This window comes from Asterias rubens, chromosome 11 (genome assembly GCF_902459465.1).
Source record: "Asterias rubens chromosome 11, eAstRub1.3, whole genome shotgun sequence".
Taxonomy (NCBI): Eukaryota; Metazoa; Echinodermata; class Asteroidea; order Forcipulatida; family Asteriidae; genus Asterias; species Asterias rubens.
Genome location: NC_047072.1, coordinates 2,996,879 through 3,011,436, shown reverse-complemented (window position 1 = coordinate 3,011,436; position 14,558 = coordinate 2,996,879). Strand labels below are relative to the sequence as shown.

The following is a 14,558-nucleotide window of genomic DNA, read 5'->3' as shown; positions in this document are numbered from 1 at the left end:
AGCCATTCAACCTGCAGTGTTACTGAATCAGATCTTTGTTCAGGGGTGCCAGTCAGAAGCCATTCAACCTGCAGTGTTACTGGATCACCCCCACAGTTACACAATACAACGTGGGAAATGGCAGAAGAGGGTTGACCTTAAGAATCTCACACAGCAATAGCGATGATTTTCTTGTCATATTCTTGAGTTTCAAGACATGCCAGCATGAATCTGGCAACATCGGCTCGGGAAATATAGGTGCTTTGGTAACCAACACTGGTCACGTACTGCCCCTCTTCCGTGAAGAATTCTTTGTCTGTTGGAACCAAAATTAAACAAATTTAAAAAATTATAAATTTACAAATTTCAGATGTGGAATCCATGGGCTGACAATGTGACGTGTAATTTGTGTCTTGATACTTTTCAAACTTTAATCGCAGTTGGGTTTGTAGACTGTAATTTAAAAGGTTACATGTCAACCAATTCTTGATAGCGGAATACATGGGCAAAATGACGGAAAATTGTGTCTCAGTTTTTCAGACAGAAACTGAATTTGACATAATCGTCAACACTTTTAATTGTCTCAATGCTTTTCAAACTTCATAGGTTTGTGGACTGTAAAAGAGGTAACTTATGATGATTATTTGACATTCACACAGGTGGTTTTAAATTTTGGTAAATTTTCTTTTTGCTGTTGTTGCTTTTTTTATTATATTGTTATGCACTTGTGTACATTTTAAGGAATGTACACAACCCCACAAAATAAATAGATGTAAGCATCACTTTTTGACTTTTCATTCACAATGGTGGCAATATTTATGGTTCAATTTACGACTCATTTGGGCCTCCCTTGTTCTTAATTTGATTTATGGAATGAGGGTAATACTAGGACAGCATCATAGCTACATGTACATGTAAAGCCATGGATGAGGGGGGGGGGGATGGGGAACGTGACACCCAGGTGCACTCAGATACATGTAGTGCTCTAAACTAAAAGGTTATTAAAAATGGTCCCTGCCCATCCCTCCCTACCCAGTGAAAAAAACTTATTTTCAAAATGGAGGTAAACATTAATGTTTGCCCCACCCTTTTCAAGTAGTCTTGACATCTAGAGTAGAGCAGATCCAACAATCATACCAACTATTAACAGGCCTGGAACGTTGTAATTTTGAGGTCAAGGCCAGTTTGGTTTTGATGTGCACATTTTGAAGGGCACCAAGGCCAAAGGGAAGGGAACAAAAGGCCTCCCATATAGTCATCACAGGCTTCTTGCTCTGTTATAAGCCAAACACAAAACATAATAACAAGCGCACTGACTTAAATTACTCTAGGCCAAATATGTTCTTGACTGACCAATAATGGATTTCATTATGATGAACATCTCAGCAGGTTGTATTCTTAAAGACACTGGACACTATTGGTAATTATCAAAGACCAATTTTCTCACTTGGTGTACCTCAATTATGCATAAAATAACAAACCAGTGAAAATTTGAGCCAATTGTGCTTTCAGAAGCTTGATTTCGCGACCTCAAATTCTAAATCTGAGGTCTCGAAATCAAATTAGTGGAAAATTACTTCTTTCTCAAAAACTACTTCACTTTAGAGGGAGTCGTTTCTCACAATGTGTTATACTATCAACCTCTCTCCATTACCCGTTACCAAGCAAGGTTTCATTACTATTTTGAGTAATTACCAATAGGGTCCACTGCCTTTAATCCTAACACTTCAGGAGCTCGCTGTTAAAAAAATTAGCTTAGCTTAAGTTTTATATTGAATATGATGTGCTGAAAGCTTGTTTAAAGTTAAAAACTTAAAGGCAGTGGACACTATTGGTAATTACTCAAAATAGTTATTAGCATAAAACCTTTCTTGGTGACAAGTAATGGGGAGAGATTGGTGGTATAAAACATTGTGAGGAACAGCTCCCTCTGAAGTGCCATAGTTTTGGAGAAAGAAGTAAATTTCCACGAATTTGATTTCGAGATCTTAAGTTTAGAACTTGAGGTCTCGAAATCAACCATCTAAACGCACCCAACTTCGTGTGACAAGGGTGTTTTCTTCTTTCATTATTATTTCGCAACTTTGATGACCGATTAAGCTCAAATTTTCACAGGTTTGTTATTTTATGCATATGTTGAGATACACCAACTGTGAAGGATAGTCTTTGACAATTACCAATAGTGTCCACTGCCTTTAATGCACTTATACTATGTTCAGGTAAAGTGAGAAAAAGTAGCACAGTATTCCTTGAGAATATTGCTCACCAGTGACTGGCCCATTTGATAGGCCTGGTGGTCTGACCACTGTGTAGTTAATACATGTAGTATCCTGACTCCTCTGCATCAGGTACTGTTCCATTCTAGCCATGTCACTCAGGAGCCTGCCTATAGTCAGTCCCATAAATGGTTTCAATATCCACTCCATGAAGAACGAGCCTGGATACCTGCCTCGGACTGAAATATTGCAAAGAGATAAGAAAAACAGTTAAAGGCTATTAAAGGCACTGGACGCATTTGGTAATATCGTCAAAGACCAGTCATCAAAGTTGCAAGAAAGTAATGAATGAAACCTGTGTGCTTTGAGATCCCCGATATCAGGCCTGAATTCTTTTTCAAATTCAAGTGTATTATTTTAGTGAAAAATTACCTCTTTCTCAAAACTTACATTAGTTTAGAGGGACAGTCGATTCCTACAAAGTTTTATACTATCAACAGCTCTCCATTGCTCATAACTAAGTAAGTTTTTATGCAAAATGTTTTGAATCATTACCAAAAGTGTCCAGTGCCTTAAGCCTACCTCGAGATGTATAGAAATAGCCGACATCACGTTTGTCATGCCCTTTGTTTTTCATGTCCTTATTTGTTAGGAATGGAAATTGCATTGGTTACACAAACCATTGAATCGCCTAAAATGGCCTGTTTCTGTCTGTTTGGACCTCTGTCTGTCTGTCTGTCTGGGGTTTCAGAACTATAACTTCCAAACTTAAAGACAGAAAAGTTGTTGTTTGGGGGTGAAAAGGTCAAAGGTCATGGTGGTCACTAATATATGACATTCCAGGCCTGGAATTTCCTGGAGGCAACGGAGGCCATGGCTTCTCTTGCCCTGGTCTTGACCTTGTTGCCCCTTCAAAATTTTCCCATAGACTTTGAGATTTTCCAACGGAAGTGCCCGTAATGAAATGGAAATGGCCTTGCCCAGGCAAAGATGAAATTCCAGGTCTGACATTCTACCAAGATTATACAGAACTTTGGCAGGAAATAGTCCAACACAAACTCACAGTCAGTACACCATGACGACATGCACACAAGTCTCTTTACTCCTGATTCCTCCATAGCTTGTGTTATACATTTGATTGTCTCCGAGTAGAATGTAATTTCTCTGACTGCCAGAGCACCTGACGTACCCAGACATGAGAAGATGACGTCACATCCTGTAAAGTGGGCTTTCATTGATTCGGATGAATTCACGTCAGCTTGGACTGCCTTGCAGAAAATTAAAAAACAAACAATTAATTAAGTAAAATCTCTTGTTATGACAGACTTTCGGACAAAGTGTTAATGGCCTGCCTCGGTGAGATAGTTGAGTCTTAGCGGTGGCGTATCGATCCAGGTTTCCGCTCTTGATTGAACTGCTCTCAAGAGAAGCTTCTACATGTAGCTGCCGATGGAACCGCTGGAGTCACAAACATAACGAAAATATTCAATATTTTGTTTGACATGATAGTGATACATGTTTGATATCCACATTAAAAGTGTTCATCAGAAAAATAGGAACTACATTTTTGTTTTCAAACATAGTTCAAGCCTGTTTTTTTATGCAAACTTGACTTTTTGGTGATTTAGAGAAATCATTAAGAGGTCTGAGGCTAAACACATTTATAAAACAGCATCTGCTCACAGAGTGATATTTCAAAGAACAACACATCAGACAATGTATGTACAAATGTACATGGTGTATGTGGCAATCCCTATACGATGGTAAATGTAGACATTGTGTACAGCCTCAATTTAGTTCTTTTACCGGGCAGAAATTCAGAAGTGCTGTCCTGCTGACATGGCTGATGGGAAAACACCCACTTCTAAAAATTGACTAAAAGTAATTATGCAAACCCCTATGGCGCTGTTTTTTGCCAATCTCTAAAAAGTTGCCATCTCTAATCTAAAAAAATATTAAAATTTGGTGAAGCTGGAATCAGAGAAACTTGGGCTAAAAGTCAGTAAATTAGCCCACAAGAAAGTCTGTTACAAGGCAGCACGGTAGTGCTTGCGCGCTATTATGAGTGAACGCAAGGCATTGTAACGGCGCACACGCACTGCCTTGTAACAGCCCTTTCACAGAATGGTTTAGTCCAACCATGGAGGAAGGAAGAGAAGGAGCTCGAACGACCCGCAAAACCGCAGAGTAACAAAAGAATACCCTGACAATGCCCCTGTCTGACCAGTGGAAAAAGATAGGAGACCTCCAGCTGGACGACCGATTAATGAGCGGGAATACATGTAGATCTCTTTGTACAGAAACCATGGTGCCGCCAGTCTGCACCATTGCCTTCGTGTAAAGTTGAATCATTGGAGACAAGAATTGTAAACACACACGTTTTCATTTACCGTTTGTGGTGTTTACATGGAAATATCGTAGCATATTTTTACATTTTTTGCAACTTTCCTGTCACTAGCGGTGGTTCAAAATTTGGGTACTAGCACATGAGGGTGGTTGGTATTCAATTGTGTTTTGATTTGGTGTTTTTCGATTTTGTTTTTAAGCGCAAACTCACATACGCCAGGTCGCCCATTGTTTGTATACAAGGTATGTGGGTGATTACGAGGTGTAATCAGGTTTGACTTTTGAAGTCCCTTCGTTTGAGCTCCTTCTCTTCCTTCCTCCATGGTCCAACTAGGCTGCGGCTCAGCAGTTCATCAATCCAATAGGCTGGTACGTACATACACTTCAGCGCTTGGTGACCAAAAAATAAAGTGTTGAACATATCGGAAAGTCAAAAAACATGCGATGCGGCAGGTTCAAAATTCAACCTGGGAAATTTGTCAAACTGTTTTGTTTCGGGATCTGGTAAGATTTTGTCCTTTTTCTTCAAAATTATTTTCTCAATGGTGTTTCGAGTGTTCATTTGACATTGAGGATTAAGTTTGTGTTCCTACAAACATGTAGAATTTCAGTCACGATTTTCGAAAGTGGTAAAAAAATGGAGCAAATCTGTTGACTACATTGTAGCTGTCAAAATTGTACCTGTAATTACATTACAGAATCACCGTAAAATTTGGAAATGGATGACGTATATTGTCACCGCAAAATATGAATACTCTGAAACAAACAAATAAACAAACAAACAAACAAACTAACAAACAAACCTATAATTAAGCACCCACCCCCCCCCAAAAAAAAAGTTAATAAATTTAATAAAGCGTATTAGCATAAAACCTTATTTTTTGTAACAAGTAATGGGGAGAGGTTGATAGTATAAACATTGTGAGAAACGGCCCCCTCTGAAGTAATGTAGTCTTCGAGAAAGAAGTGATTTTTCCACGAATTTGATTTCGAGACCTCAGATTTAGAATTTGACAGGTCTCGAAATCAAGCATCTGAAAACACACAACTTCGTGTGACAAGGGTGTTTTTTCTTTCATTATTATCTCGCAACTTCGACGACCGATTCAGCTTAAATTTTCACAGGTTTTTTATTTTATGCATATATGTTGAGACACAACAACTGTGAAGACTAGTCTTTGACAATTACCAATCAATAGTGTCCATGTCCCCTGTTTTTAAAGTCATAATAAACGTTAACTGTTAGTTTTTTAGTAACATTCCATTGCATAAATATATCCTCCTCTTACCAGTTTTCATGCTATTATGCCTTTTTCTTTGAATTGTGAAAAAAATAATGATGCCAAATATCAACCGATGCCCTAATTATCTATACTAAAACTTAATGGACATTGAAATGTTCACACTACACACCGATCTTCGATGACTTCAACTGGCCCCATTTGTTTTGAGTTTTTTCCTGTGTTCACGGCAAACAAGACAGTACGGTTTCCCGGTGAACCCATACATGGAAGAAACATCTTGAGTGACTTCTAGTGTTCTTTGAGACTCTGTGTATGACTCTATAGACAGCAGCTGTCTTCGTTTTATTCAAAATATTTTTTAATGGAATTTAAAAAATGTCCATGGTAATTTGCAAAAAATAACAAAACTAAATAATCAAATAAAAGTGTGCATAACTATTGGCTTTCAAATCTGATTTTTATTTAGTTTTTTCCCCTTTTTTTCTCTTAATATTTATAATAAAGCGTATAAATAAACAATGATAATTGAATCAACAAGCTGATGTTTAAATTTTAATATTAATAATAATATTGATACGAGGGTTAAAAAAGGATAACTTTCCGTATGGCGCCACCACTTTTTCACTCATTTTTACAAAAAGGGATATATCAATCAGGTAAATTAGATATTATATAACACCCAGGCAGATCCTTGCCATTTGATTGGAGGATTGTCCGTCACGTGAAAGCAAATAAAAGTACCATTGCACACCGAGTCACTCACCGTGCTTTTTCGTTCCATCCGAAAAGTACCATTGCACGCTGGCAGCGTGCAATGGTACTTTTCGGATGGAACGAAAAAGCTGAGTAAAAACATCACTGCGTGCGCGTTGTCTTCGGTAACGCAGCAAGGCATATTAGTAAAATTACTAGCATTCGTCTTCTACAATTAAAAATTGGAAGCCTACGCTTTGTTTGTTTTGAAAGTTGTATCTTTCAATCAAAATGACAAAGATCTACTTGGATGTTATATAAAACAAATAATGAATGTTTTTCATTCGTGCAATGGTGCGAATATGTTCATTCGTTGAAAGCTGGAATGTTCCATTCAACTCGGCTCCGCCTCGTTGAATAGAACATTCCATCTTTCAACTCATGAACATAATTTGCACCATTGCACTCATAAACATTCATTATGTGTATACTATATTATTTTATTTCGAATGAAAAAGTGGTGGCGCCATACGAAAAGGTACATGGCTTCTGTAAGCCTCTGTATTTTTTTTCCAGAATGCTCAGCAAAATATTCAGTCACACGATTTGATCATCATGAATTGTGAATTGAAATAGTGTTTGAGGAAATTTTGTGGGTGGGCAAATGTTTTTATATTGCCTCAACATTATGACATATTTTTGTACCTTGTAGAAATGCCTAAATAAGTACCAAACTTTTTGCATTTACAAGTGCAAATAACCGGTGGAGCCTTACGTGTTTCTAAGTTTTGGTCAAGGGAGAGGAGACTCTGTGCTTGGCAAATAAAACCACACAATTTTTATCTAGGGACTGTTTACATCACGTATAGAGGTAAACGATTTGCCACGATTTTAGGGACACCTCGAAAACTAGCCCACCTTGTTGAGCTGTTAATATAATGGCTCCGCTTTTAACATCGGTCTCATCAGTGATGAGACCGGATGAGACCGATGTTAAAAGCGGAGCCATTAACAGCTCAACAAGGTTAGTTGCGATAATCGTAACCCTCCATCCTCCCGACGGTCGGAGACCGGAGGGTTACGACACAAGACTGATATTATCGGTGTAACTAGCAGTTTTGACCAGTTTTTGCCAGACTCGTGATCAGATTCGTCCTTTTTTTTCACTTTCCGAAATCATGACAGACATTCTAAACACATGGAGTTGATCTTTATTGTATGACAACGTCATCTGGAACCCTTAAAACAACATCATGAAAATATTTGGCAGAAAAAACGACAAAAACTTACCAAAAGACTGACCGAATATATCCATAATCCATAGCGGGCCCAACTAGTGATTTTGAACGTCGCACTTGCTTGGCAACCACCAATCAGCGTGACCCAACCAAACACGCACGATGTTCATACAGTACATGTACATGTACATGTACATGCCTGCATGCTGCGCACTCGGTGCGGGGGATCGGTGCTTACACACACAGGCGGTGAGTTTGCAAGCTGGAATGGCCGATACGCATACGACAGCCATTGCTCGTCCAGATGCGTGTTTGGTTGGGTCACGCTGATTGGTTGTTGCCAAGCAAGTGCGACGTTCAAAATCACTAGTTGGGCCCGCTATGGATTATGGATATATTCGGTCAGTCTTTTGGTAAGTTTTTGTCTGCCAAATATTTTCATGATGTTGTTTTAAGGGTTCCAGATGACGTTTTCATACAATAAAGATCAACTCCATGTGTTTAGAATGTCTGTCATGATTTTGGAAAGTGGAAAAAAAGGACGAATCTGATCACGAGTCTGGCAAAAACTGGTCAAAACTGCTAGTTACACAGATAATATCAGTATTGTGTCGTAACCCTCCGGTCTCCGACCGTCGGGAGGATGGAGGGTTACGATTATCGCAACTAAACAAGGTGGGCTGCTCGAAAACAGGACCTCCTACGATACATGTACAAACCTGTAAGTTCTCATGGTTCACCGTCAGTGTGGATGGGTTTCTGCACAATGCCACTATTTCATGCCCTTGTTCTAAGGCAAGATTTAGTAACTGCCGACCAGTAGCGCCAGTCGCACCCAATACGGCAAATTTACCCATCTTTTCATGGGAATTTTTGGATTGAACTTGTTTGAAGGTATTTTCAGGTTCGCCGTAATGAAGCACATCATACGGAAAACAGCACCATACTAATTACTATACCCAATCCAGGGGCAAAATTGGTCTTAGTCCGAGACGTACTATCTCATACTGGTAACGTAAACATGATAGAGGGCGCGGTTTTCTTCTTGATTTTATGCTGGAATTCGAAGCTGGGGTCGATTTCAGAAAGAACCTTAGGACGAGACAATTATTTGATTACTAACTATAAAAGACGAGTAACTCGTCCCAACTCGAGATGCGCAAAGTTAGCGAGGCTGATGGGGAGCATAAGTGCGAACGCGCGCTGCTCGAGAGCCCTGGAATTTTGGGTTGCATTTGAGTTGCATAATATGCTCTGTCGTGCAATCTTCAGCCAATAACAGGCATAATGGATGAAACAAAACATAAATCCTTTAACATAATGTGCAGTAGTAGAACCTTTTGGATTAACAGCATCTTCAGATGTGGATCTATGACACGAATTATACATCCAGGCTATAATTATAGTCTGTCAAAGAGTGAGTATGCGAGTGTGAGGGCTTCACGAAGTGGGTCCAGGCCCGCTTAAGTGGCGGGAAAATATTTGTATTCTCAGATGCTCTGTGGCGCAATCTTAGGACATTTAGAGGCAAAACTGGTGGACGAAACAATACTAAGCCTACTTCAAATTGATTAGAAGAAACAACGTGTAAACTATCTATTATACAAATATTGACTGCTTCGAGTGCTATGGTTAAAACTATGACTCCCGAGGTGATCCCCGGAGCGTTATATTTTCCCGAGGCGAAGCCGAGGGAAGATAGAACGCTACGGGGATCACCGATTGATCCACAGCAAAACCGGTTGTTTTATAACACCCCAAACATTTCTAAATACCGTACTATTATTATTATTATTATTAAGTTATAGACCTGAATGCTACAATCCACGGATGACGCGAATACAGATTGCAAAAACTTTTACTGTACTGCATGTAGTGAGTGTCGTTCAATCCGAATTGGTTACAGACTATTTTTTCATACCGGCAAACCGACGCACGGCAAACCGACGCACTATCACACGGCCGTCGTCTAGCAAAACTAAGACATGTCATGTGTGACGCGCTCTAAACCAATGAACAGGCAGAATACTTGTAAGGGGTGCTATAAGTAAAATTGTTTCTAGGAATAATTGGAGTTATATATAGAGTTTTTTTGAGACGCACGGCGTTTCAAATTTTGCGCGTATTATGATAGCCAATCAAAGACACGGATCGGAGTTTCTCTCCCAGGGGTTAGATACGTACGTATAGAGCTAGTGGGTGATTCGGTGCGCTGCCCATGGTAGCGAGGTTGGGATCGAGGTGGTCAAAAACAGACGTCTATAGGTACTGCACGCCGTGTGATAGTCGTCGGACTATCACACGGCAAACAATGCACTACCACATGGCCGCCGTTTTTAGTAAAACTAAGACATATCATTTTGATGCGCTCTAAACCAATGAAAAGGCTTGTAAGCCTTGAGTTCGCTGAAGTCTCATATCATTTAACTATTTTTCAATGAACCATCTCAAAATTTACGTTACTTCAGAGGGAGCCGTTTCTCACAATGTTTTATTATTATTATATAACTGACAAACAGATCCTTGTCATTTGATTGGTGGAACTTACTTCACGTGACATTCACTATTACTCCCATCCGCACCGGCGATCAAAAATACCTATTCGCCCATGGGGAATAGCATTTCCCATTCAACAGTTAGGATTATCTTTGTTCCCAATGTGTTTGAGCAGTACAGCGCCGCCGCGCCGCTGCTAAAATAAAGGAGCACCTGTTGGTTGTGATCTGATTAACTTTGTGCATTGTTGACGCTTCAGCCCATGGTATAGACGGGCGCTTTTGTTATTGACTAACTTAGGCTAGGTGGTCAAGGTACCATGCCAACGAAAAACATCATGCTGCATGCCCTATCAGTCGATGATGTCATCGTCAGCCAATCACCCGTGCAAGAAAACCATTCTGTCTAATAGTTGACTTTTTCGTAATACATAACGCCAGATATGCTCTTTGTTTCAATTTACTGGTACACTATTTTGGTTGAGACTTTCCAGAAAAGGCCGAAAAAGACTGAATTTCGGAAGCCCTTTGTACTAATTAGTATTCAAACCGAGGTCACGCATGAAAAATCACGCCTACTCGCGCAGATAAATGACAAAGGAGACTTATTAAATCGAGGGTTCTGCGGGTGGACTTATTAGTTGGTGTTATTATGTGTGAAAAAGAAAAAAAAAAAAAAAAAAAAAATGATATTCATTTTACTCAGATGTTGGATTCAAACCTCAAAATCCAGTATAGGGATCACACAAAGTAGGGTTTATGGACGTAATCTTATTTGAACGTAACCTCTTGAACGAAATCTTATTTGAATGCAAATAAAAAAAAATCATCAGAGATGAACGTACTCTTATTTGATTGTGAACAGCAGACCCGAATTTCATCAGAGAATGTGTACAGCAGAATAAAATAGGGAGGTTCCGCAGAGTCACCGATACCCTTACGTGAACGGATACGTCCTAATACGTCATCACTTTTTGAGGTCCATGTGACGTATAACCGTTGTACACACGTTAGAATAGTCGCTCAAAACGGGAATCTGTCACCATACACGTAAGTAAACAACGAGTATATTTTGTTCATGTTTTTGTAGCGGATTGTTATTTTTTAATGTACCAGGGTTTCACCATGTCTATTAGAGGTATCATACATATATGTAGTTGGACATTAATTTGTTAACCACCATGCTTCAGAAAAAGAGAAATGGCGATTGTCCATGGGTGCTGCCATTTGGTTAATAGTGCCCTCTTGAGCCTCATGTTGAGGGTATTCGTTAGAATTTTGCGAAACAAAACTACACAGCTCACTTGACGCGAACGCGTACGGTTCGATATCTGTATGCGTATTCGTATCCGCGACTCTGCGAAACCTACGATTTCCCCATCAGAAGGACGAAGCAATAAATGGTTAAGTGTCTTGCTTAAGAACACAAGTGTCACGACCGGGACCCGAACCCACACTCTGCTGAAACACCAGAGCTTGAGTTCGGTGCTCTTAACCGCTCGGCCACGACACGCCACTTCGTCTCAAGCCCGGTTCATACTTCCTGCGAATGCGAATGCGAAAAGAATCTTGACGTCACAAATTCGCAACGAACAATTCCTGACAAATTTCCCAGAAAGCATATATCTCTTAAAAGGAACACGTTGCCTTGGATCGGTCGAGTTGGTATTTGAAAAGCGCATTTAACCGTTTTTTATAGAATTTTTGACTCCCATAAATGGCCGACCGTGTTAGTTCTCAAAGTAAAAGGAAAACCACGCAATTTCGAGGCAAGTGTGTGGATCAGTGTATTCTACTTTTTAAACATCTTTCTACCCATAATGTGATTGATAACAAACGGTTACAAACGCTTTTCAAAGACCAACTCGACCGATCCAAGGCAACGTGTTCCTTTAAAATAAAAATTAACTAGAACAGCGAAGCTGCAATGGCGAGCTGCTGATCACCAGATAGAACCAATGAACATTTAATGTTTTTCATTGTTTTAGCTCATTCAACTGAAACCTGTGATTATATTCTTTGAGTTATCTCTTTTCATATGAATCTACTTGTAAGAAGCAATGTTTGACTTAAGTTTAAAGTCAGTACATCATTGCAATCAGGAGTTATGATCATTTATGTTCTTCATTGTTTCAGCTCATTCAGCTGGAACCAGTGACAGAGAGTTTGATTTTTGTTTTAACAAATTATTTCAAACTTTAAGATTTTAATTTTCCAGCCTGAAAAAAAAACTTTAACATTTTTGATATTCCAAAAACTGTAACATTTTTTTATTAAAAAAACTTCAACATTATTTGAAAAAAACCCTGAAAATTACTGAAATGACTGGCAATTGTATATAATAATCTCACTTTGGCTTGTATATATACCAAAAACAACTCAACTCAAAGACTCAAAACTTAAACCAAAAACTTTAACATTTTCAAAAACTTTAACGCGGATGGCCGGCCGGGCGGATGGCCTGCCGGACGGACAAACGGACGCCGGACGGAAATTGGTATTACACAGGCTCGCACTGCTCTGCAGCTCGCCCAAAAAATACCAAACAAGAATGAAACTATCTCTGGAAATGACTTTAATGACGAAAACTAATTTCCTTAGCTAAACGTATGCCGAAAATACTCTTATACAACGAGTCTGAACATATTTATTTCATAAAGCAATTTTTTTAAATTATCTATTTCAAGTAAAGGTTACTTCTAAAGGTTGCTTAAACCTCAAGAATTCTATTTACACAAAGTGACATCACTATTACATATGTGATGGTGTAGCACAACTTTTTTTCTGAACATTGCTGCTTGCACACGGTGAAACAGTGACCCAAATGAGCTGTCTAATACTATAAATGAATTGTTAAGCTACTTTATAGGTAATCAGTAATAACTTATAAGTTTCATCAACAATCGCAATTTAAAAAGTAGATTTTACATGCTGTTTGAAGGAAACTCAAGAGGGTTTGTTCCAAATACCTGTCGAACAACTACGCTGTACAGCAAAAGTATTATTCGTGTTTATGTTGAATCATACACAGTAAGAACACTGTATTGTCAGCTTTACCAATCCTATATTTGACCTTAAAATTGCAATTGAAATAAACTGCAATACACTTAATACTTCAGATGAGAGAGTGGAAGGAAAAATGTCTTCTGTCCAAATTGGTAACGCCCCAATCAAGCAAAATCAGAAAATTTCTTTTGCATGTGATCAAACAGTCTCTTTGAATTTGATTCACCACGTATTAGAACTTTCAATAAACAAGCTTTCAATATTGATATTGGTTATGTCCACAAAAATAGTACCCCAAAGAGTAATATTAAAGACAGTGGACACTATTGGTAATTGTCAAAGACCAGTCTTCTCACTTGGTGTATCTCAACATATGCATAAAATAACAAACCTGTGAAAATTTGAGCTCGATTGGTCGTCGGAGTTGCGAGATAACTATGAAAGGAAAACACACCCTTGTCACACAAAGTTGTGTGCTTTCAGACGCTTGATTTCGAGACCTCCAGTTCTAAACTTGAGGTCTCGAAATCACATTCGTGGAAAATTACTTCTTTCTCAAAAACTACGTCACTTCAGAGGGAGCCGTTTCTCACAATGCTTTATACTACCATCCCCTCCCCATTACTCGTTACCTAGTAAGTTTTTGTGCTAATTTATTTTGAATAATTACTAATATAGTGTCCACTGCCTTTAAGTATTTTTGAAGCAAAATGAGTGTTTTGTGAAAAAAAGGTAAATATTTAAAGGGGTTACAACAATATCGTACTTTACTTGTATTTCATCACATCTCACTATTCTTTTTGAACAAAATATGACATACAGTATGGTACTGTTTAGCATCTCTGAGTTACACATGTACATTGTACACTGTTATGTATCCAACGAAACATGGCTGCAGGACAATCATAGGCAAACATAATAGAGATTCTGCAATTTTCAATTACCTAACAATTGGGTTTGTCTGGCATAGTGTACTGTGTCACTGCACATTGACATAAATATCAGAGCAGCATCTCCCCCATCAAACTGATATGATCTAGTCTGAAGTTTCACATCAAAGCCTCTAAAAGAGAAATGCATCAACCTTGCCTCGGTAGAACAAATGACAAGTCCCACTGCACATGTTTGCCTTGTTAGTATAGGAAGCAACTCATATTTGAGTTGGCTGTGATCACGTGCCGTTAAAAACTGACCTGAATAACTGAACCCACAAGGAGTTCTATGGAATCGGTATTAACTCTGACCTGAATAACTGAACCCACAAGGAGTTCTATGGAATCGGTATTAACTCTGACCTGAATAACTGAACCCACAAGGAGTTCTATGGAATCGGTATTAACT

At 38.8% G+C, this 14,558-nt stretch overlaps 1 protein-coding gene across 1 annotated transcript; it reads right to left on the bottom strand.

The window, feature by feature from the left end:
• Positions 1-8,614, bottom strand: LOC117296904 (uncharacterized sugar epimerase YhfK-like). The gene is made up of 4 exons (XM_033780009.1): positions 8,436-8,614; positions 3,259-3,463; positions 2,246-2,434; positions 1-295 (listed from the first exon to the last, which is right to left on the bottom strand). The coding sequence occupies exons 1-4, from the start codon at positions 8,571-8,573 to the stop codon at positions 147-149; spliced, it is 681 nt and encodes a 226-aa protein (XP_033635900.1). The 5' UTR covers positions 8,574-8,614; the 3' UTR covers positions 1-146.
• Positions 8,615-14,558: the final 5,944 nt, after the last annotated feature.

What these genes read in the sequence shown, in the direction of transcription:
- LOC117296904 (XM_033780009.1), bottom strand. Translation starts at nt 8,573, where the DNA reads ATGGGTAAATTTGCCGTATTGGGTGCGACTGGCGCTACTGGTCGGCAG. An exon ending in TGAACCATGAGAACTTACAG is followed by an intron (nt 3,464 to 8,435) that starts GTTTGTACATGT and finishes ATTTTCTGCAAG; the next exon opens with GCAGTCCAAGCTGACGTGAA. An exon ending in GTCGTCATGGTGTACTGACT is followed by an intron (nt 2,435 to 3,258) that starts GTGAGTTTGTGT and finishes GCAATATTTCAG; the next exon opens with TCCGAGGCAGGTATCCAGGC.